At 45.1% G+C, this 26454-nt stretch overlaps 2 protein-coding genes across 2 annotated transcripts; one reads left to right on the top strand and one right to left on the bottom strand.

The window, feature by feature from the left end:
- Window positions 1-653: 653 nt before the first annotated feature.
- Window positions 654-4940, top strand: LOC113954657 (left-right determination factor 2-like). Its single transcript, XM_027659266.1, has 4 exons — window positions 654-1191; window positions 2112-2358; window positions 3160-3399; window positions 3716-4940. Exons 1-4 carry the CDS (start codon window positions 927-929, stop codon window positions 4053-4055), a joined length of 1092 nt encoding a protein of 363 aa, XP_027515067.1. The 5' UTR covers window positions 654-926; the 3' UTR covers window positions 4056-4940.
- A 6928-nt stretch (window positions 4941-11868) lies between these two features.
- SDE2 (SDE2 telomere maintenance homolog) lies at window positions 11869-20464 on the bottom strand. Its single transcript, XM_027659336.1, has 7 exons — window positions 20174-20464; window positions 18407-18524; window positions 16663-16774; window positions 15959-16128; window positions 14599-14710; window positions 13545-14001; window positions 11869-12157 (listed from the first exon to the last, which is right to left on the bottom strand). Exons 1-7 carry the CDS (start codon window positions 20462-20464, stop codon window positions 11939-11941), a joined length of 1479 nt encoding a protein of 492 aa, XP_027515137.1. The 3' UTR covers window positions 11869-11938.
- Between the last annotated feature and the right edge of the window lie 5990 nt (window positions 20465-26454).

Here is a 26454-nt window from a genome sequence, read left to right as displayed (position 1 = left end):
GCCAGCATTCTATTGTGGTTGTTAACAGCATCCAAAATACCAATATTCCTCATCCATCTTCTGAAAGAGTGGAATGGTTTCTCATATTCACTGAAAGGTGATCTGCCTTTACATAAAGGCTACCTTCTTCTAGGCACAAGTATTTATTAAAACCCACAGGAATCCATAAAGAATGATGGGACATTTTTCTAAAATGTCATGCCTGTACATCTTCCAACTTCTGTGATTCAGAAGCAGCATAAAAGGACATAAATCATTCAACTGCTGTGATTCACTGCCCTGATTCATACACTTGATACAAATAGCCAGAGATCAAAGTGGTACCTCCTTCCTCCCTCCCCACCCTCCAAGATTTAAATATTTTTTTTAATGCTTGCCATAAAAATGGACTTCCAGCTAAAGCTAAAGCTTCTCCTAATTGATACTGGCTATTTTAGGTATCAAGTCTCCTGCAGTAAAAATTGACACTTCCTTTAAGAATCATATAGATTCTTCCTTTAAGAATCATACCTAAAGCAATGTACTCTGCACATGTGTTTCCTCCCTCACCTAGGCTGAACAGAGGACACTGATAGCTCAGGGGAGTTCTGGGCAAACATTTACAGGGAATTAAAAAAGATGGAAACTTCTCCCCTGTGAAGGAATCTGGGAGCCCCCCTATACCTTCTTGTATTAACTTTGCAGTAGATGAAGGTGTTAAACTGGCATGTGTCTACCAACAGGGGAGTGATCCTTTCAAGTCCTCTGCTTCTTCCCCACTTGTGAAATTTGTTGTGCCAGTGGGACGAGGCTTGCTATAAAACCCCAGTGCAGGGGATCTCTGTCCAGCTCAGGCAGCCTGCCAGCACATCTCTGCTGAGAGCAGCCCCAGGGAGATCCCCCCTTCATCTCTGCCAGGCGGGCAGCTGCTTCGCTGACGGAGGAGGATGGACCTGAGGTGCACCTGGATGCTCTGCATGCTCTGCCTGGTCATCACAGTGCAAGCATTTACCCAGGAAGGGTTCAAGGAGGCGTTCCTGAAGCAGCTGGGGCTCTCTGAGATCCCTAAACTTCATAAGAGAGACTTGGTGGATCTGGTTATCCCAGACCACGTCAAGAACAAGTACATCTCCATGCTGAAGCGCCAGAGGGTGAAGCGCCGAGCTTTGCCGAGCCTGGCCGGCATCCTAAGGGGGATCCCTGGCAACGCAGGTAACGTTTCTGGCGTTGGGAGCGTCTAAAGCACTGTGCCGCTGGCAGGGGGAGCTGCCCACTCTCTCGCGGCCGGCCTCAGGATCGGCAGAGGCAAACCCACGGGGAGAATGAGGTTTGGGTTTGGCTCCAAAGCTCAGCTGGGTAGAAGAGGTGCATGTAACAGCACCTTAAAGATAAAAAAGCGCTAGTAACTCCTTGCACCTGGAAAGGGAGACCCACAGTCCTTGCAAAAGGCAGGCTGCTGCTGGAGCTTAATAGAAGAGAAAAGCCTTGGTACCCAGCAATAGTCTGGGCAGGTGTAAAAACGATTAAGAGAAATAAAGGCAGTAGAAACTGCAGAACTTGCAGGTTTGGGGTCAAATCTACAGCAAGTCCTATAATAGGAATCACATCTCTTCGAGGATGTTTTGCTCTCCCTCATCAGTTTTTTAGATTTTTTTTTTTTTTTTTGGCTGGGAGAAATATGAAGGAGGCAATCGGCTGTACAGACATCATGGTGTACAATGGTGGTTGTACTAGGACACTTAGAGCTTATTTTGCTTTCAAAAGACATACATAGCACTCTAGGCAGCAAATGAAAATACTTCTTTATTTCAGGTGGTGCAGTTTTTGTGCTTTTATGTCCAGCACTGGCACAGAGATGCACACCTTTTGGGGTCTGCTCAATCTGGGGTCAAATTATGTAGGACATTTTGTTCCTCCAGTTTGCAGAGAGACAGGAGAAGAATTAGGGCATTTGCAAGACATTGGATTCAAATATGCATTAGAAAAAGTGTGCTTAGTGGCTGGTTCTGCCACAAGGCTCAGTGTGGGAGCATGGAAGAGGTGTGTTGTGATGATAATTGTGTATGAAATGTGGGGCCTTTGCTCACCAGGATGGCAATGACAGGCCACCTTTTTTGTTCCCAACCGCACAGGTATTCCAGGAGAAGTCCTCTACTCAGACACCACCACGCGCCAGAACCTGATCTTTGACATGGAGGGCAGAATACCTAAAAACAGCGAAGTCACAATGGCTGAACTGAAACTCTTCAAAAAGCCTCTGGACAGAGCAAACCTTCCTGCCAGGCAGTCTCACAGGCCTGTCTCCAATGCCAGAGTCAGCGTGTACTGGGTGCAACGGCAGCACGATGGTACCAACAGGACCTCCCTGATAGACTCCAGGTAAGAAAAGGCAGGAATCTAGTTATAGGCTACAGGTCCTCTGGGCTGGATTTGGGTATCATGTAGTTGTGGCTCAGGTCAGTCTGACAGAGTTACATCTGTAGAATCAGGCTCTGTAGCCTCTAAACCCAGAATGAGTTTATAAGAGCAGATATTGTGCTAAGGCTGCAGTATATGAAGATTCATTGCAATAATCTAGTTCTGTGTCAAATGATGCCATGTACTGCTTGGTGTTCCCCTCTAAAACCCTCCACCTTGTTCATTTCTCTCTCACTCTAACTCATGTGTGTTAGGCTGCTGGTATTCTTTCCATTGGCCGCTTCATTGTCTAGTCTAAATAAGTAAATTATGCAAAAAGCATCTGATTCTGTAGCCTCAAGCTCTGTGGAAGTTTTACGCTCCCTGAAGGCATTTTCTGGGTGGGTAGAGACTTAAGTTCCTACTGCAGCTAGGACAGGAGCAGTGGGAGATAGTGGTGTTTAACAGGCTGTCATCACTAGTACTGAGGTTGCATGTAAGCCTGCACCACCCTATTTCTGTTTGAGCATGAATGAATACCTTGACATGAGCATGCACAGAGGGTTTTATTTAGCCCTTCAGTGTCTGTTAGATATGTATACTTCTTTTCAAGGTGTCAGTTAATTGCTGTGGGTGCTTGCCCAGAGCGCTCAGCAAAAATGATTGTGCAATCAAGGCATGTGACGATCTACAGGAAGCAAATTATTCTGCTGCAGTAACAGCTCTGCAAGCCCAGGCTTTGTCTGATGGGCTTTTCTCTAATGCCAAGCCCTTGTCTTGCAGGCTGGTTCCTATACGCGAGTCGGGCTGGAAGAACTTCGACGTGACACAGGCTGTGCATTACTGGCTGCGAAACAAGAGGCAGGAGCCAATGTTCCTGGAGGTCTGGATCGAAGGAGAGAGAGTGGGCAGCTATGCCTCGGAAATGGCCAAAGCCGTGCGTTTCACCTCTCAGGACCCCAAGGATAAAGCCCTAGGCAAACCTGAACTGGTGCTTTACACCCTCAACTTGGAAGACTATGAGTACGTATGAACCCTGAGTCTGTACTGTCTCTGAAGTAATTTTGCCCCTGAATTATTTTGTGTGCCAACCCAGGGCGGGCAACTCTTGCTCTCACATGTGTTAGTTAGAAAGTAGGAGTTAGAAAATTGCTGCTGAATCCCCCCTCTCCTCCTCCCATATTTGTTGTCTGAATACTCAAACGAACCCTGAGCTTGGGGCAAGTTTCATCTCTCAGAGCCCATCTGTGCTATTAACAGGGGGGATTATTTGGATTATTTCCCCCACTTCACCGTTTCCAGTTACAGCATCAGTTCTTGTTTCTCCCTTGGTGTGCAGGGGCCCCGGGGACTGCAGGGAGGAGGCGATGTTGGGGAAGTCCACCTGCTGCCGGCAGGAACACTACATCAGCTTCCGCGAGCTCTCCTGGGCGCGGTACTGGATCATCGAGCCGGCAGGGTACCAGGCTTACCGGTGCTCGGGGGGCTGCCTGCAGCCCCCCAGCCCCCTGTGGCACTTTGGCTACGGGGAGCGCACGTGCGCCGTGGTGGAGAGCTCCTCACTGCCCATGATGTACCTGGTCAAGAGGGGCAACCGCACCGAGATCGAAGCGGCCGAGTTTCCCAACATGATCGTCGAGAGGTGCAGCTGCGTCACGGATGGCATGGCACTGGTGTGAGAAGTGGGTGGCCTGGGGTCTCACCCAGTCCCCCATTCCCTGCTGGCCTGCCAAGAGCCACCCTGGCCCCCCAACCCTGGGGCCAGTGATAAAGGTCTTGGGGGGGACACCTGCCTGCAAGGGTCAGCAGCAGCTGGGGCTGGGGCTCCCCCTGTGCCCTGCAGAGAGGGTGCACTTGAAGGCGCTGTCCATACAGATGGACTCAGAGGACCATGCATCTTCACATACATCTGTGTAAGGGTACCTATGGAGCCTAATGCTTCTCAGGGCCCCCTTGATGCTAGATAAATTTCACTGAAGTTAGTGGGACTGTGTCCAAGTTATTTCAGTCTCCACCCTGGAGTATTGCAAACAACTACAGACAAAGGAACAGTGACCATCAGCAGGTGAAAAAGTAATGCATGGGCTCAGCTTTTCATTCTTAGACTCCTGGGTTTAGCCCTTGTCTGTCCAAGTCATGTTTATGGTGAATTGCAGAGCAGAAGCACTTACATGTATATAATCTATACACACACACATACACACATGCTCATAGTATATGAATATGTGTATGTATTGTCTACATTGTGGATATATACACATTGACTACATGCATATATGTACATATATGTACATAAAATATTGTCTACAGCTCAAAGGGCATATATATATGTGTGTATGTATTGTATGCATATATACATATCTACACGTACATAAAATATTATCTGGAACTCAACAGTTTATATTTTTGGTGCCTGCACAGTTTTAGGCAGAATTTAGAGTCCTGGAATCGACAGGAATATTAGGACTTAGGTTTGCTCTCAAGAGTAACAGCTTATTTTTCTGATTCTGTATTAGAGTTACTTCAATTTAGGGATATTTTCCAAGTCTTATGTGCTTTCAAACTCAAGGAAATAATAAAATATAATTACTAAAGTAGTCATGTGTTTGCTTATATTTATTTTTAGGTCTAAAAATGGAGGGAAAAAAATATCTCAGTGCCCAGCTCTTATAAATATACACACAGTAACAGCTCTTTTCAGCTACCTATGTGATCCTGCCTGCTTCTGGTAAAGCTTATCTACTCACATGGGCACTGGAACTGGGCTGAATCAGCAGGTGGAGCAAAGCCCACACAGCCAGCACTTCTCCCTGAGCTGCTGCGGAGTTTAAGTCAACACTTGCTTTAAGAGAAAACCTAGAATCTTATCTGACAGCAAGAGGTGATACCCTCCCCTTGAGCTGCAGCAGTGCCAGAACCTGCAGGCTCAGCTGCAGCTGTAGTGCAGAAAGAGATGAGCTGCCTCCCAGGCCCTCCCTCCTCAGGAGAATATTTTAACTCCGACCCTTCCTGATGGACATCTGACCAACACATCCCCCGGAGAAACACAATGATAATGTGGTTTAATCCCTTCTTGAACTGTTCTGAACTGCTGACCAGGGGTGGGACCAATGATAATGATTTCCACTTTCATGTCAGACTCCTCAATTCCAAAGCTACTGAGATACCAGCAGTTCTGGGGATGAAGTGATGGCTGCTGTCCATCTCTGTGGCTCTGTGGGATGTGGCCCCTGAGGCTCTGGCTGAACCACTGCTGATAGAAAGACGCCAAAATGAGTTTGTCTGGCTAGACAGGATGGCCATGGACCAGGTGAAAAGAAGGACCTGTTGGACTCTGCAGTGGCTTTGTGTCATTCATCAGGAAGGCTGAGATGTGAAGTGCTCCTGCTACCCTGCAGGACCCCAGGTCTGAGGTCACCCAGGCATCCCTGCTGTCGCCTTGGCCTGTGGGTAGGTTGGCACCTTGCACTTGTGTAAACACCTGTGGCAAAAGGCTTTTAAGGGCAGAAAAAAAGGCAGAAGCACAGACTCACCATTCACCAGCACTGGGCTACAGCACCATTGATTACTGGAATCAGAATTGGATGCGCCCTAATGATCTCTGGTCATTTCCTTCTCATGACTATGTAACATCTATCTTAATGGCATTGGCATTCCTCTCCACCCAGATCGGGGCAGGGCATAGCCTGAAGGCCGTGAGATCATCTGTCACCAGGAAGAACAAAGCCGATGATTTAGCCACACACTGCTCCTGGGAAAGAAAGTGTTTGAGCTGGTTGCTGCCTGAGAATGAAGAGCATTAACCCTGGCTCCCCTCCAACCTTCATCACTTCGATTCCAGACATCATCCATCCCCCAGCCCTGGAGAAATCCCGGCCAGTGCAACTGAGGTCAGGCTGCTACGGGAAGTGGGGAGCAGAGTATCACAGCAGGGATGGACAGTGAGAACAGCGGGGTGGACAAGGCTGCTCCTCTCCACCAGAATCCGGTACTGTGTCTGTCTCCCCTTGCTTTCCATCTGGCTCCCTTTGCTCTGGTGTCATGAGGACACAAGGTACATAAAACCAAACAGTGGGGGGAAAGGAGAAGGGGAGGGGATGGCCAGGGTGGACTGGTTCTACTGTGAGGAGGACTGTGGGTGTTGCAGGGCAGAGACAGGATGCAAATCTGTGAGCAACCAACTGCTGCCAGCCCTGCTGCCAACACGGGTACTTGTATTCATTGCTAAGGCAGCCACACAGATGTCACAGCACCTCTGCTGGGGCTAGTTTCTAGCCCACATTTGGATTGAAGCTCCCCACTTTTGGGGAGACATCACACCACCCCTCTAAACTCTAGCTGGCTTTGCAGTGAATACGTTGCTGGCTCAGAGTTTAGGCTGATGTGAGGAAGGCTCCAGAGATTTCTACAGTGGAAACTCCTAGGCAGAAGGCTGTGGATGAAATACTGCCACACCTGAGGCTTCTTCAGACACCAGCCCGTGCTGCAGGAAATGATCTCCCAGCCCGTCGTTTACAATCCAGGTTGCATTTGCTGAGATACCTTCTGTGTGTTACTTGTATTGGTACAACATATAACACATACAGAGGCTGCCAAGCTGTCATGTTCTCCTTTCTGGCTGAGCAGCACCACAGTCTCCAAGGAAAGGCAGAACATGCCTTACATACCTGGCAGCAGTGTGGTTCAGCATTAACTTCAATGCTGTATTATAAAAAAATAAACGGAAGAGCAGCACAACAGGGGCATAACAAAAACATATAACCAGAAACGATTTCAAAAAATGTAAAGGTGTTTTAAGGCAAAACCAGCATTAAACCACTGGGCATCCTCCTGCACTACTGAAAGTGTTACAGCCCTCTGGTGCTGCTCAAGGAGAAGGCAGTGTGTGCTCTTCACATGAGGGTCTCCAACACCCCTGTTAGTCCCGCACTTAAAGTTGAACCCCTGTGTGAGTATTCACAGTGGCAGCACACCCGAGCTAAAGCTTATCACAAGTGTGAGCTCTGGCCAGCCTTTGTGGAACTGCTCACAGGATGATCTGTGAAAGCCTGCAATAGTCAGTGGAGCTGGACATGGGGTCAGAAGCTGGACCTATTGGTCTCAGGAAAGCTTTCTTTAAGAGCGAGGCTTGGGCATGCTAGCAGCACTTTCTCTCTCTGTTATCTTTTAGTTATCTTTTATCTCTATCCATTATCTCCATTTTAGGGGAGAGAACAAAAGTTTCAAGCCACATTAAATGCCACTGCTAGCAGGGCTATATTGCCCTGTCTGATGTTTCCACTGTTTCACTTGAACCAAGACTGCTTTTCAATTTTCTTTTCCGTGAGATGTTGCAGCTTTTCCCTGCTGGCGAGACTCTATTTCCTCTCTCTCTCTCTTGTGTTTTTTTCCCCTTTGCATTTCACAGACTCCTATCAAGGGTGTCTGACACTTTGCCTTTCAGGCCAGCCTTCTAATTGCCTGTAGAAGTGGAAAGTCAGATGCCCAATCCACATCCCGACAAAGGTGATAATCAGGGAACTTCTCTGGCTTTGGCTGGAAACAGCTGGAGGCTGGGAAAGGGGAACCCAGGACAAACAGAAAAGGGGGAGAGAGGCACTGGGTGGCAGAGATCCTGCAGGACTTTGATATTTTTAGAAGACTTGAGCTCCTCTATCCATTCCTGGAGCAGGTGCAGGACAGCAGCGTGCACAATGTCTGTGCATTTCAGAATAAAACTGAATAAAAAGCCAGTCATTGCTGCTGCCTCTGGCCTGTGTTCTGAGGGTACATGGGCACTCCAGAGCTATTGGGGTGCCAGGGTTTCCTACAGTTAAACCAGCAGGTGCAGAATAGCTCAGAAACGCCATGGTAGGAGATAAGTTATCTGGAGATACTGGGCACTGAAAGGTCATGTCAACAGTCCACGGCTCTTGGCACACTTTTTTGATAACTATTAAATCAGAGGGTTGGAGGTTTTTTAAAGCTATTAAGTAATCTCATTTTAAAGGTACTCCTAATGTTTATTTGTGGGGGTTTTTTTGCTTACAATTTTCCTTCTAATTTTCTCAGTGATGACAAATCTGCCCCTTTGCAAGCCCCTGTACCTGTATCCCCTTTGAAAGTCTGTTTTCTGTTTGTTGAAAATGAATGCAATCAATTTGTAATCACTACTTCTCAGGGGACTGCCAACTTCCAGCCCAATGGTCAATAACTCTGTCACCCTTAGGAGGTCTCAGCTAGTTGCTGTGTGCTGGGTATAATATCACGCAGGCCAAAAGTTACCATCTGTAACCACCAGACACCATACAATCATCTGGGTTGGAAAAGAACTCTGAGAGCTTGGAGTCCAACCACTAACCCAGCACTGCCAAGCCCACCACTAAACCATGGCCCCAAGTGCCACATATACAGAGTTTTTGAGTACCTTCCAGGGATGGCGACTCAACCACTTCCCTGGGCAGCTCATCTATGTTTTCAAGGAGATGTGTAGTGTTTCCAGCAGATGTTTCACAAGCCAGATGGCTCCTTAAAGACTGCTCTTCTTTCCTTACAGCCCAGGCATGTCTTTTAAGAGCTTCTTGCTCCTTTTTGTGCTCCAGGTTTTGTCCAAATTCCTGATTCCCTGTGCCTGGTTAGAGGCACACAGCAAATGCAGAAGGGAGAAGCAGGACAAGGCAGCATGTGCATTCAGGCCACTGGGACATTTCCCAAGCAGGCACAGCTGCTGGCTCTAAACCCAGACTAACCATCCTGGATTAGCCAGCCCCTGCCCAGCCTCCAGCAGTGTAGGAAAGCAGCAGTGCCTGCCCATCCCCTCCTCAGCAGATGAAGGAGGCCAGAGCAGTTGTCACCTCTCTACCTTCAGGTTCCATTTAGCATGTTAATCTGCAAAGCCCCTCTTACTGCTCAGCTGTAACCAAAGGAAAGCCAGCTGAGGTGGCTGTGTCAACTAACAGGTGTGCAGTCATTACCATCTCCTGTTAAATGCCTCGGAAGAAGCTTTAAAATTTAAAAATAGCACCTTCCTGAGAACAGGCATTGTTGCAAACAAACCTTTCAAATGTCAACGTTGTCCAGAAAGCAAAATCTTGGATAAGAATTAGTTTGGGGGGGGATTACAAGGATTAATTGTGACCGTTTCTGGCATAAGCAGAATGACATAAACGCGATCCAATATCCCTGCTCCGCAGCGGCACCGTGTGCCTACGGCCCGTGGAACAGAGCCATGGCTTCGGGTCAGAAGCTCTGCGCAGAGGGCTGAGGGCTTGCAGCGATGCTGGAGCTGGACACATCCTCCGCGTTAGCTCAGTGCCACCTACAGCAGCAAGTGCAGAAGCTCCCGCACTCGGCAAGCCAAAGGGAGCAATTCCCGCACACTCCAGCGGGTGGCGTGTGGGTCAAAGCGCTTAAGTGTTTTTTAGTAAGTCGTTTATTAGGACCGTACAGGTGAGGACAATGGGAAAGAAACCTTTTAGTTGAAGGCCGGCAGCTATTGTGTCTGCTGGTGACGATCTTTCTAAATCTCCACAAGTTATTTCTCTCTGTGACCCGCTCTGTTCCCTGCTATGTTTTGTGTATTAGATGTACTTATCTTTCTTTCAAGGGAAGAAATGGATCCATATGAAGTGAGGAAAAGCCCCCCCTTAGGTTTGTGCTAGTGTTTTCGCTAATTACTTCTTTTCAGTCAGCAACTCTGAAATGCCAGTGAAACACAGGCAGTGCTCCAGATCTTCTAGATGGTTGAAATAAATGCATTTAAAGTGACACTTCAGAAGAATTCTGTAAATCACACCACTTGCTTGTTGGGGAAGTGTTTGTGTGGGAGCACGAACCTTTTCTCTAGGAAGATGTTCACAGTTTCGGTGCATTTACAACCAGAAACATCTTTGAAATCTAAAGCTGCATTAATCCTCGGGAAAAGAAAGACACAGGTAGGGTGCTGCAAACTCTGCATTATCCTCTGGCCCTGGACTAGAAAGATCACTTCTATTCTCAGGCCATTCTCTCCTGTGGAAATAGCCCATATAACACTGGAACCGTTTGTTTATATATTTCTTTTAACTGTTGACTTTTCTGTTCTTGTCCAAATTCTTAAGAAACCTTAAAGCACTTCACCTATTTATTTCTCTTCTGCTGACAGATCAATCTGAGTCCTGTTTGTTATCCAGCTGTTTTCTGGTTGCCCTAAGGGGCACATGGAAGTCCAGAATTGCCTTATGGCTCTCTAGACACTGTAGACACAGTATTGCTCCAGACTAATCCTTCAGGTGGGCATAGCCCAGAGCAAGTGCTTGCTCGTGTTTAGCTCAGCAGGAGCTAAACAATTCCCAAATAAATGTGCCAAAGGGTGGAGCTAGTTCAAGGTGCACCTACTCTAAGACAGATGTAGAGTATTTCTTTCAATTCTGGCACTACTGAACACACAGTTGATCAATAAAGTGTTTGTTACTACTGCTGGCTTAAAATATTCCAGTCCTCCTTCACGAACCATCATTTATTCCCTACTTTATGTAATGCTGCTTCAGTTGCGCTTGCACAAATTTGCTAGAGCCACATCATATGCCCCATCAGGGAACTGATCTGGCTTAACCAGGAACCCACAACAACAAAAAAAGACAACTAGGTGATGCAAAGGGTAGGCTGAGAAATGGCTGTGTCACTGCAGCTGAGGCAAGAGCACGATTGCAGTGAGGGGAAATAACTTGGCCGAGAGCTGTTGTCAGAACATGTCATTAAAATGGCCCGTTCATTTTTGGCCCACGCTACCCTTGCCATGCTACAGAGGAGCTCGAGTGTGTGTTCATAGAGCTGAAGGCCCTCCCAACCCAGGCACTGTAGGAGAGCTTTAAGAGAACTGGCAGTAAGCACACAAAGGTTTGCCACCCAAGTGGGGACTGCTGCCGGCATAGGATATTCTCAGCTGATGAATTTACACCACTAAAACCTCATCATGCCACGGTGACCTCCCAGGCACCCTCCATTCCAGTTTCCTAATGAAACACATTCAGTAAACAAACCTATTTCCTTTCTATCCAGGGGCCACTTGTCCTGTCACAACCCCCATGAGATGTGATTAGCAGAACCTCCAAGTCTCTCTCATCCCTCCCTCCCTTTTTTCCCCCCTAAATTTTCCAAGGCTCCCTTATAGATTAAACTGTCAGCCATGTCACATGCTTTACCTCCACCAAACATTTTCTTACCACCACTTGCCTCACTTAAGTCACTGCTCATCATATAAACCAGATTTTACTAATGATAAGCTGCAAACTGCTAAGTACATTCCTTTTGGATCCCATACCTAGGTAAACAGAGAACAGTCTAAATGTGCTTTAACAATTTAGCCCTTAAGTCCTACAGTTTGTATTTTCAGAACACTCTGTCAAACAGATCCACAAGAGCTGGGTCTGTGTATGATGATATACTTAGCACCTGCCCATGCTTTTTGTAACTCCTTGGGATGCTAATGAAGCTTATCTTGTGGATGTGAATTTACAAGCTGGGGATACTCAATTGAAAGGATACCAAGAACTTTTATTTAATGACATCAAATACACATGCGAAAAGGTAAACAGTCTCAAATCTAACCAGCAGTTTTCCCTTTAGAGGGCTTTGCAAATAAGGATGGCTTGATCTGATCTCTAGACAGACCTCTCACTGAGAAAAGCCTTGCTGCTCTTTCCTTCAAAGTGCCTCCACATTTCAGTCCTAAAGCCATCAATCCCATCTTCAGCTTATCTAAACCCAGGGCTTCCAATTCAGCAGCAGAGTTGAACGCCAATAGGTCTATCGGCTCCACCTCCTGCAAAGAGAAAAACATGCAAGAGAAATGAGAGTTCAAAAAGCATTTGGACAACGTGCTCAGGCACACAGTATGACTCTCGTGCAGGGCCAGGAGTTGGACTTCGATGATCCTTGTGGGTCCCTTCCAACTCAGGAGATTCCATGATTCTACAATTATCCCCAGGAAAGTTCACTACTCCCAAGAAAGCTGAATTAAAAACAGCCTACTATCTTGCACAGCAGTTCAGTAAATTGACTTTCAGAGGCCTGGTAAACCTAATAGAATACAACCAATATACCTCCAGCAGGAGCAGGAAGGAGGATGAACAGTTATATCTAACATAGTTACATTGTAATTAAAGAAATAGATATAAAAGCACCTCTTTTTAGTAAGACTAACCCAAAAAACAAGTTCTGAAGTTCACACCTCATCCTGCCACAAAAAAAAAAAAAGAGGATTAAAATTTCATCTTAAAAGGAAATTAGCATATTTGCTAATTAATTGAGGGCAAAAGGGACCTCTACAGACTCTGTAGTCCAAACCCGGGGCCCTGGATAATTCAAATGCCAGATTTTACTAACATGCTAAACACTAACAGCAAACATTAACACATTAAAAAGGACACCAAAATCTATGCTCATTTCATTCAATACTTGAAAGCACAGATGAATCTTATGGTATGTATCAAAGACCCCAGAGCAAGTAACACCAGCAGTGGGAATGAGACCACTCTATTACGCGCTCAGCAAAAGCAATTCTCGCTAGCAGAACTAGAACCTTTGTCCTGCTAAGCATACAAAAAAATGACTGGTTGTCTCATTATTCTCACCCTACTTCAAAAAAAAAAAAAAAAAATCATCAAGGACTCCTATAAAAATATTTCCACCTGCAATAACAATCTGCCACAGCATTGGTGGAGTTTCCTGTTTTAAGAATAGAAAGTCTCGCAAATACTGAGCAAAAGGTAAACAGTGAAGAATGGTAAACATCCTGTTTAAAATCTGCCAGCTCTAACAGTACAGTAGATGACAGAGTTCTAATTGATCAGGTTAGATCCTTGGTCTTTTTTCCATTGAACTGTATTAAACTTTCACATATGAGAAATCAGTCATTGGCAGCTGATGGCAGACTTTCTGCTCAAGCTGAAAAAAGGCAGAAAATCCAAGCATCTCCCTAGCCTGCAAAAAAAAAAAAAAAAGCCATACTTTGTTTATTGCTAGAATAAATCTAGATTCATTACCCCCAAAAATCTTTATTAGTAATGTCATGCAAGGAGCAATGAACCACAAGTATTGGCACCCTTTACTACCAAGGATCACTTGGGCTTTCATCAGTCTAGCGGGAAAAGCTCCATTGCTGTAGGTGAAGCTTATTTGCTTCCTCAGCTGTACAGCTTCATACTTACTGTGCTCTGTAACTGGTTTGTTTCCGGTGCCTTAGAAGAAACATTTTCTAGCTCCTCTTGTTTCTGAGCCTGGGTCACTTCTTTCTCTTCTTGGGCCTCTTCCTTCAGGGGCTTCGTCATTTTACTACTTTCTTCAGCCAGAATTTCCGTCTGCCCACCTGTGCACATCTCTCTTTTTACATCTTTTCCAGTACCTTCTGGCTGCTCCAGTGGTTTCTCAGTTGCACTGGTAGATGGACTACCCTCTTCTGAAGCAGAAGCTGCACTGGTAACTGGACTATCCTCTGCTGAAGCAGAAGCTGCACTGGTAGAAGGACTATCCTCTGCTGAAGCCACAGCGCTGCTTGAACATTCATCTGAGTTTGTGCCTGACAGACAACTTCTGTCAGATGTACAAGAGGATTCATCTTTGTTGTCATCCTCACAGCCTGAATTGTTGGCGTTATCCAATCCCAGCCTGGCACAGGGAGTATGTTACAAGTTAACATATATCTATTTTAACTTTTTTTTTTTTTTTGAGTAATTTATTTAATTGTCATGTTTCTCTTTTCAAAGAGGTATAGTGAACTACCCTAACAGTTATTTAGGATAGTTTAGTTAGAGGAAGAGCTGCTGATGTTGCACAAGATATACATACCCCCAAAACAGATATCTCTTTACAGAATTCCTAATACAGAAATGACTGGAATCACTGGCTTCTCTTTCATGTTACATTAGGTTAAAGATGCCAGGAAAAAAAATCTTTAAAGTTCATTGTAAATTTAATTCATTAATGAAAAAAAGAGGACAATGGGAAGCAGTAGAATATAACCATATTAGAAGGGGAGGTGGACAAAAGTGCCTATTTTTGCAAATAAAGTTTGTCTGCTCCAGCTGGGACAGAATTACAGGAATACAGAAATGTTTATTTTCAGTTCTTTGATTTAATCAGTTTGATTTCTTATTCCTATTTCAGTCTACATCTCAGATTTGAATCTACTTACTTGTACCTATCTAACCTTTCATCTTGTTGAAGGCTTGAGACTTGAGTATAGAACCAAGGCATAACACTTACCAAAGACATTTTCTTTTTTCAGATTTTGTTCCACTCTTTCCAGGTTCACCAGGACGTTTCCGACTCTTGCCACTTTCTGATGACACTGCTTTGCTGGCAATAACCTGCAACCCTTCAAAACAAAATTGAAAGTCTCCTTCATCATTGCACACAATTCCTACATGTTGTAAATTTCAGTTTTCATTTCAGATGAAGTTTAAAACACAAATAGAAAAGAATCACTACTGGTGCACATTCATGAAGACTCTAAGCTTCATAATAACCTCAGCAGCAGCAAAAGCTTTCCTACATGGATTTACTAAGGCACAGAGTCAATTAAAATTGGATTCCTGAACTGAACTCTCAGGTTCTACATCCCATTCAGCCTCAGTTTCACCATCTAGCTGCCAACAAGGGAACAATCTGTGGATAAATAAAGTAACTACAAAGACCAGGAAGTGAAACAAGGTATTTTGTAGCTGGATTTAATATCTAGTTTTTATGTAAGACCCACTTATAGTTTCATCATTTTACCGAAACTGATAATGTAATTCTTAAAGTTCAACACCATCTTCACAGAATTTGGCTCTTATCATGAGGTGACACTCGCACAACAAGATGAAGCATCACTTGTTTTACGTTACACTGTTCAATGCAATTTGAGACTGCAGACAAAGAGGAAAAATTAAGTCAAGCAAATTTTACTGAATCTTAAAAATTTTCTTCAACTGGAAGAGTTTCCATCAGTAATTTTTTTTTTTTTTTTTTTAAGTTTTCATGCTGGAGTGAGGCTAGAGAGACTGTCAGTTTGCTCTATGTAGCACTAAACCTGCATTATATAGGGAAACTGTTGTTTAAACATGTCTTAAAATGGCTTTTGGTGGTCTCTTTGCAAACATATGCTTCTTCTTCCCAGCACCCCCCATGACAAGTGTTATCCATGCAGGAATGTCCTGGGAAGGTGCCCTGAGGTGTTTCCCACTGGCCTTTGTTAACCCCTTCCTGTGACTGGGTGTTCCTGTAAGCCCCTTGAGACTTCTAATTGGTTACTCTGTGAATCCTCCTAAACCCTATAAATGTAGCATCCCCAACAATAAACGCTCTCTTGCCTCCTCTCCATGCCCAGTGTCCTGTCTCCCTGCCAGCCATGGAGCCACGTGGGGGGGGGGAGGGGGAGGGGGAGCATCTCTCCCCTCCAGCTTCAGGGACAGAAGAAAACCCTGAAGAAACCCCTGGAGTTCCCTTTCCCCATCCTTCAAGGCGTCGCAATGGTTCTTCAGATGGAAATGGAACTAGAACTGGGCCGCCCCACGCCGTGGGTGGGGAAAGGGATCCAGAGCTCTCTGTTTTGAGGACAGAAGGCGAGGCCGAGCTGCAGTACCTATACGGATGGACTCCTCCTGCCGCTCTGCCATCTCCCGGTACTGCCGCTCGTACTCCGGGTCTGTGAACGTGTGCCGCGGCTCCGACAGCTTCCGCTGCAGCCTTTCCAAGCGCCTTTGCTCCTTTTCTGCTTCCCTCTCTGCCTGCTTCTTCACCCATTCAGCCATCCTGCAGGTAACAGAACCAGGAAAATGAGTGTTTCCAGCATTTAATGTAATGCCAGTTGGTTGCTTTGCATTTACTGGATGCTTTCACCACCCGCTACGGCGGAGACAACGGGAAAAGTCAAGTAACAATGTTCAGGGGAACTACTGAAGGAACAGACAGAGATTCTGCTACAGAGAAGAGAGCAGAGTTTATTTTGAAAGCCAGAAACAGCAGTAAGGTCACATATCCCCAATATGTGCTCTTGCAGCTTCAGGGAGAACTGTGAGAATTCCAGATGAGGAATCCAAGGGGTGGAGAGCAGTCTCTCAGAAGCAGGCTGCAGTACAATCACATCTATTTTGCAATAATAGAATTACAGTCAGGAGACTCCTGTTGGCTTCCAGTCCATCTGCACTAAAGACTTCACTTTTGCTCTTTCTAGTATTCAAAGTACCATTTCACTGCTACAACAGCCTGGCGTTTGACCTCTTTTGTTAACAGTGAACTACAGGGTCAGGTTATTTTATAATTCCAGCTTCCAAGAAAATGCCTTACGCTTTTTCATGATTGACATCTCGAAGTCTTCTTCCACTGAGATCTCGGCAAGCCTCTCTGTTTGTTGTCTTCTCAATTTGAGCACCAAGCGCTCGCAGCATCGACCCAAACCCTTACAGAGGGAAAAGTAATCAAGAATTAGCTAAACGAAAACAGAAGGATATGAGCTAGCACACAACAAAAGAATTAATTATGGAAAAAGAATATAGTGAATTCAATGCTCTCCTCTCCCTCGATGTAACTGCAGGGAGAGTTAAAAGCTGCCACATGTTGGAGAACTGTCATTGGCTGAAATGCTGAAGCACTAAGGGAAAACAAAGGTACCCAGTGTTTACTAATCACCTTGGTTTTGTGCTCCTGGTTCACACCAGAGAGACTCCAGATTTACTAGAACCTGTGCAGCATTTCTAACAGGAAGGTCTATTTCTGGGGTCCGTCAGCAAAATGGTTTGAAACCTTTTTCACCCCAAATTAACACTTTTGGGTCCTTTCTAATTTAGCCAGGATATACCTTCCCCCCACAAGACCCTTTAGCCCCACCAAGCTTAAATCACCTTTTAAAAACCTAACAAAAAATAAAATAGCTTTTTTAGCAGATAACCTCACCTGCTTCATCAAGATGATTGTTATGCACAAAGTTATTCTGGAGAGCCCCTCAAAACTGATTTCTATACACTCCTCAGCCACTAATTACTCAAAGGCAAGACCACTACTTTCTCTCACTCAGTCTCACCTTATACTGTCTCCAGCTGGATAAAGACCCTTGTTTAACAGGCTCAAAAAAACACATCATGGATTAATAGCAATACAATCCTTCATGCAATTGCAAAGTGCCAAGCACCATTTTTTTAACTGGAAGATGAACAAATCTTCAATGTCAGTGCCCTAAAATGACGTTTAAGGAGTGTTATAGAGAGTAATCAAGCCAGACAGTCTACTGCATCATGAGGCAAAAAAAGTATTGTCTTCAGCTAATAAACCCAATTGCTGCCACTAGTGAGGAAAATTTTGTAGCTCATGAAACATGCTACTGAAGAACGTGGACCAAGCTGCGACGCCCAGCCAAGTATGTTCCCAAAAATCAGCAGCAATGCGTTCACTAAGATTTTGAGAACTACATTCAAAAAGCAAACATATTGACTCCAGCTACACTCAAATATTCTGCAAAGCTTCCTTCACCCATCATGTTCCATTTTAGGGAATGTCCACAATGTCAGTGGCCATGTTAATACACACCTTCGGTAACAACACTTAAAATATTTTGTCAATACAAGGTGTCTAGCTTAGATTGAATTCTTTAGTTCTTCAGCTACTGAGATCGTGGCACTTATGTGTTTATTAAAATAAGAGAAGAAAGTCAATTAGGTCATAAAACATAGCCAAATCACAGACTATTTGTACCTGAAACATTTGTCCTAAGAAACCATCGACGAAACAGGATCCTAAGATAACAGGTCCTTTTCAACACAGTTTCAACTCTGAAGTCACTTTGGTGGATGATACAGATTTCTAATAGAGCTAAGCTGAACAGGGATGTGAAGAAGAGCTGAACTGCAGCTTCCCTGGTCAATTCTCAGCTTTCCATGTGCACTTTGGTTTCAGCTCAGAGACATTATATCACAGTCATACACACGACAAGAGATCTGGTAGTATATGAGAACTCCTGCTACCAGCCCAGACTATGGCATAGCAGAATTTTTTCAACCTAAGAATCTAATCAGTAGCAAGCAGTTAAAGAACAAACCTCCTTTTCCACCACAAAGTCTTGGCTCCAGACTATAAACAGCTCCACTTTGCAACACATCTTCATCATTGGCCAGTCGCCCGTTACACTTCACATACAAGCTTTCTTCAGGAATGTTCTAAAAAAAACAGATAATTGAGTTATATCATCAACTCAAAATGAAACATTCTGACAAAGAAAATCATTAGGCAGTGATGTTTTCTTCCTTCATCCAGGAGCAGCAGGGAGGCCAAAATCAGACAATTTTAAAAGCATGAACATTCTCTATGGTGCTTGTTTTAATTTCTGTTTACCAAACAATTGAATACAGTCTAAATCAGCTCGTAAACATGTAAGTGGAAAAGCTGTGCTATGGGAAAAATTCAGAAACAACCTGTGATGAACTGACCATAACCCCCATTCTCTGTCCTCCTATGCCACTGGGGGGAAGGAAGTAGAGCCTTCGGAAAGTGGGAGGGGTGGGGGGGAAAATGTTTTTAGGATTTGTTTTACCTCTCATTACCCTGCTCTGATTTTGACTAGTAAAAAATTCAGTTTATTCCCCCACATCAAGTCTGTTTTGCCCACGACAGGAGTCGATGAGTGATCTATCCCTGCCTTTATCTCGACACATGAACTTTTAGTTGTATTTTCTCTCCCCTGTCCAGCTGAGGAGGGGAGTGATAGAGCGGCTTTGGTGGGTGCCTGGCCTCCAGACAGGGTCAACCCACCACCATGTGCACATATTTATATATATATATATATATATATATATATATATAAATATGTGTGTGTGTATGTATGTATCATCATCATCATCATGGCCGGGCTTTGTGAACGAAGATTTGGGGAGGGCTCTACCCACATTTGTTGCAAGAGCATTGGTGGCTAAAAAGGCCAATACGAGACAGGCATGTCTGGTTGCAAAAGGCACAGCAGAAAGACTCCTTAGGTGGTATATGCTGCAAGGCACGATTCTTTCTGCGTTGTCTTTTCTCCTCGAGAGTGATCCTGTGTGCGTTCTCAAAGGCATCAGCAGCATTATAGATGTTGTGTCTCCAGACCTCCTGATTGGAGGCCAGAGTAGACCAGTTATGGTGATCAATATAACCAAGGCTGAGATGTCGTTTCAGGGAGTCCTTGTATCTCCTCTTCAGGGCTCCTCTCTTGCGGCAGCCGGTGGCAAGTTCACGATAAAGCAAGATCTTAGGGAGGCTGTGGTTGGTCCTTCATCCTGGAGATGTGCCCTGCCCAGTGCATCTTTGCTCTCATTAACATGGCCTCAATACTTGTGACTGCTGCTTGTTCTAGAACAGATGTATTGGTCACAAAATCTGACCAGTGGATGTTTAGGATTGTGCGGAGACAGCGTTGATGGAAGCGTTCTAGGAGATGCAGGTGGTGGCGGTAGACGACCCATGATTCAGATCCGTATAAGAGAGTAGACAGCACTATGGCTCTGTAAACACTGATCTTTGTACTTTTCTTTAGGTGTTTATTTCGCCAAACTCTTACACACACACATATACACATACATACACACACACATACATATATACATATAATACCTAATATAGGTAACAGGTTATAGGGCTATCTCACAGCAAACCCTGCTGCTCAGCTAAGCGACAACAACGCAAACAACCGTGCCCACAGGTGGGGATCGCGACAGCCCGTTAGCACCAGAGGGCCGGGGCGGGCGGCCTGCGCAGCGCCACCGACAGCGGAAGAAGCCCAGCGCCCCCCGAGGCCGGAGGGCCTCGCACCCGCCTCCCACCTCCCACTCACCAGCTCCCGGGCGCGGTCGCGGCGGAGGCAGCGCACGGAGCCGCTCCCGGGGGGCAGCGGGAGCGGCCGCGCCCGCGGCCACAGCGGGTCCCGCACCCACAGCGGGTCCCGCCCGACCTCCGGCTCCGCCGCCATGGCTCCTGGTCGGCGCGTCACGTCACGCGGGGCGGAGCAGGCAGGCCGCGCCCCCGGGCCCCTCAGCCGCGCTGGGCGCCTCTGGGCACTCGCTTGTTCCCGTTTATCGGTGTTTAGACGCGCACGGTCGAAGGAAGATCCGGAGAGCCCCGTCATTCCAATTCGTGGAATCCTTGCCGCCCGCCGGGTTGCGGGGGCTTTCCACGGCCCGTCACGTGGGCGCTGCGCGGGCGGAGCAGCGGGAAGCACGGGCCGTGGCTCCCGCTGCTGGCGGCGGCGGGAGCGGCAGCGGGAGAACGGGAAGGGGGAGGCCCGTGCCGCCGCGGGGAAAGGGGCTGGAAGCGCCGCGTGGAAAAATGCGATGGGAAGGGGCAGCCCTGAATTGTCCACTCCAACACTGCGCAAATTTCACACGGGGACTTGAAGGACGAGGGGCTCCGTCTCCGTGGCGTCTTCGCCTTGCTTACTCTTGCATGAGTTTGTGCATGTGGACGGGGAGAGGCCCCAAACTCTGGTATTTGGGGGCAGCCTTGTGGTGAAGGACTTGGGGGTTCTCGTGGATGAGGAGCTGGAGGCGAGCCGGCCATGTGCACTCGCAGCCCAGAAAGCCAAACGCATCCCGGCTGCGCCAAAAGAAGGACAGCTGGCAGGTCGAGGGAGGGGATTCTGCCCTTCTATTCCGCTTTGGTGAGACCCCACCTGGAGTGTTGCATCCAGCTCGGGGTCCTCCGGCACAGAAAAAGACGTGGGTCTATTGGAGCAGTTCCAGCAGAAGGCCAGGAAGATGCTCAAGGGGACCAGAGCACCCCTCCGATGAAGACAGGCTGAGAGAATTGGGGTTGTTCAGCCTGGAGAAGAGAAGGCTCATTGTGACCTTCCACTACCTACAGAGGGCTTACGAAAAAGATGGAAGGGACTTTTTACATGGGCATGTAGTGATAGGATGAGGGGGAACGGGTTTAAACTGACAGAAGAGAGATTTAGGTTAGATGTTAGAAAGGAGTTCTTTACACAAAGGGTGGTGAGGCACTGGAACAGGTTGCCCAGAAAAGTTGTGGATGCTTCATCACAGGAAGAGTTCAAGACCTGGTTGGATGGGGCTCTGTGCAACCTGATCTAGTAGGTATCATCCCTGCTCATGGCAGGGGGGGTTGGAACTAGATAATCTTTAAGGTCCCTTCCAACTCCCGCCTTTCCATGATTCTATGATTTGATTACATAGTCACATAAAATTTAAATTGGGGTGAAGGATGATCTGGAGCAGGAGGCCACAATCAGCTCTTCATGATGTGTTGTAACTTACCTGTATGCAGGAGACTGAAGAATTGGTTGGGAAAAAAAGTCACACCTCTACCTCTCCAGGAAAGTGTGTTTACAGCGTATGTTTACAGATGGTGATCCAGTCAGTGCAACCATTGCATTCTTTGGTAGCTTCAAATCTCTCCATGTTTTCAGCATATCCATCTAGAGGATATTTGAAGACGGGTTGCTGCCAGGTGTCTCTGGTGAGAACTGTTTCAAACACTAGCAAAGATGTGGTTGGACTACTCTGAAATACATGTCACTGTATTTCCAAATAACAGTGTTACCTGCAGTGCCTTTTTGTTTAGTAGGAACATGGGCAAGGACTATTGCTCATGGTATCATCTGCCCTCTTCAGGTTTGCTCCCCCCACAAGGTGGGGGCTCCCCTGCCAGGGGAAGCCCTGAAAACCCCCTGTTAACAAGTGAGACAGGCTCCTGTGTCAGAGCCTGCAGCTAAACCCAGTTCTTAGCACGGACGCTGTTTTAGAAAGATGGGGTTTGTGTCTGAGCTGCTTGGCTGTTCCAGGAAGTTCAGTGGTGTGACTGTCCCACCCTTTGAGCTTGCTGGAGAGCTGTGCTGCTTGGCCAGGCCTGTGCCAGCATGGATAAGTGGCTCTTGTGCATGGCTGTCTTAAGTTGATGTGATAATAAGGAGGATGCTGGGAAACAAAGAGGCAGAGGCATGACTTGAAATGGGGAATTCACTTGCAAGTGTAAACAAATGAGTAATAATTTAATTAAGGGGATCTTCCCATGCCTTTACCTTGGCCGACTCACAAATCAGGTCACCCACAATTTCTTACATTATAATAATTTTAGCTAAAATATTTTAGTAAAGGATTCTGACCCAGTATGGACAATCCCTTACTGTCTTTATTTTCTATAGCAAGTTGATATTTCCAAATTACATGTCATGTTGACACAGTGCAGCCATTCAAACCTGATGTATCTGTAGCCTGGAAAAGCTGTGGTTATTTTTTGTTGGATTGGGCCCAAATTCAGTTGACATTGTAATTTAAGTCACGTGGTACTGCTTGTTTCGTTTATAATCATGTGTCATGTCTGTGGCATCCCACCTGATGCCAAATTCTACTTGATTTGGGGTGGTTTTATTTATTTGCAGTATCTGGTTGAAATGTAGTTGGCAAATGTGAGGTATGCACATATATATATGCAGATGAATAGGTATTTTCTTAGATCTGTGGGATTTCACTTACATTCTGAGGTCATGAATCATTTCCTCCTCTGAAACTCCTGCTCCTGGCACCGAGAGTGTGGAGCTTGCCAGTACAGGCCAGATAGGCGGAGTTGTCCAGGAAAGAGTTGGGCCACAAGACTGTCCAGTGGATGTGCTGAATCAGGGTAATTCACAGGTCTCTGAATGTTTCGGTCTACTCTTTTATCTGTGGGGTTTTTGTATCATCATGGTGAAAAGAGGACCAAAAAAGAGGGCCCACTGCACCCCGAGAGATGTACATCAACGACAGCTACTTGCCATTCCGAACTCTGACACTTGGATTCTGCCTGCAGATTAGAGCTGTGATGCACCTGTGAGCAGGAGAGCTGGCAGCAGTAGAGTCATACTGACATAAATCAGGCCCTCTGTAGATCATACATCACCACCTTACAGGTAGTTTTATGCTACTAATGCCATGCTCTCGCTGGTGCTGGGGTCTCTATTTGGTTGGTTACACGTAGGAGACTTGTGCACATAGTCAAACTACAAGCAAGAGATATTTAATAGGCAGAGGAGTAGTTTTCTTTCAGCTCTGCCCTACAGCAGTGCTGGATATATAGTCCCCACTCTCATGATTTATGCAATGCCGTTTAGCTGGTGCCACGTTAATGTCAGTGGGTGAGTGTTCCTGTATCTCTTGTTCTTGATTACACTTCTATTCCTAGAACTCATCAAAAGTCTATTGTGTTGCTCCTCACAGAAACGTCTAAATAAGTCAAAAGGGCTCTTATTATAATTTCCCATTTGAAATATGTTTTATGAGAAATGTTATTCTCTTGATAAAACAATGATCACTCCCTGATTCTGCAGTGGTGTTTTAGACTTAGTTAATAAATCATGCTTGCCACTTTTCATTTAGACAGGATTTCACAGACATAATTAATTAAACCTGACAGTATCCTTGTGGGATAAGTAAGTACTCTGACTATTTAAATGGTGACACTCAGGCAAACTGGTTATACTACCTTCTCAAGTCAGTGGAAGGATCAAGACTAGAATTTAAAACTTCCTGCTATCTTGACATAATTTAAGAGATGAGACCACTCATCCTTTTTCTATTTCATCCTGATATCCATGTGTGTGGTGTCTGAGATTTTGGGTGTGGTTCTGTGTCCTGCAGTATGCAGTGTGGGAGACCAGGCTATGTACTTATCTGCTTAAAATCTATTACTTGATTTAACATGGAACACAGTTTTTTGAGTCTTTCTATCTGGAACCATTGGATGTGTAACTGTCATAACACTGCTATTCATTCATTCATTCATTCAAGCTTTTTGTTTCCTCAGGTATATTCCATTTTAATAGTAGTACCAGTGCTTTACTGTGCTTTTTAAGTCTTGTCAAGACCAAGATCACATTATACACAACCAACATGAAGAAAGAGTAAGGTACTCATTGGCCCTTGACTTCTAATCTGCACATGAAAGATACCTGGGGGAGTGAAGAACACAAAACCAGTTGTTGACAAGGTGCCAAGATCAGCAAAGATGGGCCAAAAGTTGCTCTGTTAAGAAGTCAATGTTTCTCTCTTCTAAAAATGATCCCAGACATAGGCAAGAGAAAGGATGAAAGACCGCTAGAAGTATGGAACAGATGTGTATATGTTCCTTTTAGAATATTCTAAGTGTGCAGAGATAGCAAGAGAGGTAAATTTTGTCCACTGAAGTCACTTCCAAAATTTGAAAACATGTCTTTTAAGAGTGGTGCTTTTGTCTGCTAGGCAGTTTAGGTCAGGTATTATCATATATATATATGGAACTGGCTCCTCTGGATATATTTTCTTCTACATTTTAATGATAATCCAGAGGGTAAATTCCAGATAATGTATTTCCAAGACTTAAATGTGTTACATGCTTTTGTAATATTTTTACATGAAGGATCAGGACAGAAATAAAAGAAACTCATGTGTGCATGTTCTTAGGACGATAACTAAGAGGTCGTATGACAAGAAGGGGCATTTTTTACTTCAGATACTATGACATCATATTGTTTGACAAAACTGTGATTAGCTGTAATGAATCTAAGTTGATATTTGCAAGTGCAGTTTCCTGCCAAATGTCAGTAGTCATCTGCTCCAGTTTCTGTGTCATCAGTGCAATGGGTAGAGAGAGTGTGTTAAGATACCTGATACCGGGTTGGGAGCAGAGGGGGAGAAATACAAATGTTTCTTACACTACATTTGTATTAATATAATAGCTACTATTAAATATACTTATTGTCTCACAGTGAATGCCTAGATGTCAATCTGCTAACAAGTCTCTGATGAGTAACTATATTTTATTATTCTTATAGCCCACAGTTGTTAGTTGTGCAGATGCTTAGAGATAATCAAGGTTTTAAAATAATTCTAAAACCAATTTTACTCTCATATTGGTCCCTTTCTTGTGTTTAGTATCTTTGAATCCATCCTATGCAGGGAAATGTAAACTGTGAGTTCTTTCAGGGAATGCACACGCACTGTTCTGTACCTATATATGTAATGAACCTGAGAAACTCAGGTCCCTCCTTGTTTGGCCATAAGTATCATCAGCACAATCAGCCTTGTTAGTGTTGTTAATAGTAATTTGAAATTTGGCAGCAATAATTTGAAATGAATTGACTAATTAGACACGTAGGTAATATTGCGGAAGTTAATACTTCAGGTTCTAAGATTTCTTTAACCTTGTGTTTTCTCTGATTTGCCTCAATGCCTAGATTTGGTCTGTTCTGGTTAATTTTAACTGAATACAGCTGAAGAGTGGTGAACGGGTCAGTTGTAGTGTAAAGTATATTTTACAGGAAAACAATACCAAAAATAGATCCCTGCCTCTTTACTTTTGCTCTCCCTGTAATGAAGCTAACTGCTTTTAATTACAGCTTGCAGAGACACTGTGCTGAATTACTTAATCTCTGTGCAAGGACTGGTTCTAGTTTCCTGATTGGCATCTGTATGTTTGGCAACTTCACAAAAATCCAAAGTTAAGAGTGAGCGTGTGGTACAAGATGTGTGTTATCCATGTAGTAGATCTCTATTGTCTATCAGATCCCTCACCCCTAAAGTTTTTAAGAACCAGGAGAGAGTGACCCTTGCATGGCTTTGCAACATGAACTTGTCATCCCATTGTGACACTGTTTGCAATAATTTGAAGTTCCTGCAGCAAAGCTACACTCTTGAAATGATCAGCTGAAGGGGGAAAAAAAAAAGATCAGGTATCCTCATTTATTTGTCAACTGAGATGGAAGCTGATTTGGAAATGTTCCTTACTATAACTGAAGTTGCATTTCCAGTAGTTGGGAGGAGCTCCCACATTATATTACCCCACCCCCATCTGCTTGCTTTCAGTTTACCTGAGGGTATTCTACAAAGGAACTGAAAGAGGAAAGGAGGACAGCAACAAAAGGGAGAGCACACAGGGCAGGTCTAAAAAGGCAGAAACTTAAAGCAGAGTACCTCAGGTGGGTAAGCCCTCATTTTGAGTTATGTTCAGTGGAGATAACATGTGGTTAGCATGTTGTTGGTGTTCATAAATCCTGTTTAAAGCAGATCGTGCCAGTGATTGTTTGACCTCTGATAAACTGTTTGAGTCAGATCCTCAGCTAGTGTAAATTTTCATTGGCTTGAGGGA

The sequence above is a fragment of the Corapipo altera genome, unplaced genomic scaffold (assembly GCF_003945725.1).
Source record: "Corapipo altera isolate COAL_440 unplaced genomic scaffold, ASM394572v1 48, whole genome shotgun sequence".
Classification (NCBI taxonomy): Eukaryota; Metazoa; Chordata; class Aves; order Passeriformes; family Pipridae; genus Corapipo; species Corapipo altera.
This window is presented reverse-complemented; position numbering and strand designations above follow the sequence as displayed.

What these genes read in the sequence shown, in the direction of transcription:
- SDE2 (XM_027659336.1), bottom strand. Translation starts at nt 20,464, where the DNA reads ATGACGGGGCTCTCCGGATCTTCCTTCGACCGTGCGCGTCTAAACACC. An exon ending in GATGTCAATCATGAAAAAGC is followed by an intron (nt 16,129 to 16,662) that starts GTAAGGCATTTT and finishes TGTTACCTGCAG; the next exon opens with GATGGCTGAATGGGTGAAGA. An exon ending in GGAGGAGTCCATCCGTATAG is followed by an intron (nt 14,711 to 15,958) that starts GTACTGCAGCTC and finishes TTTGTTTTGAAG; the next exon opens with GGTTGCAGGTTATTGCCAGC.
- LOC113954657 (XM_027659266.1), top strand. Translation starts at nt 927, where the DNA reads ATGGACCTGAGGTGCACCTGGATGCTCTGCATGCTCTGCCTGGTCATC. An exon ending in GGGGATCCCTGGCAACGCAG is followed by an intron (nt 1,192 to 2,111) that starts GTAACGTTTCTG and finishes CCAACCGCACAG; the next exon opens with GTATTCCAGGAGAAGTCCTC. An exon ending in ACCTCCCTGATAGACTCCAG is followed by an intron (nt 2,359 to 3,159) that starts GTAAGAAAAGGC and finishes CTTGTCTTGCAG; the next exon opens with GCTGGTTCCTATACGCGAGT.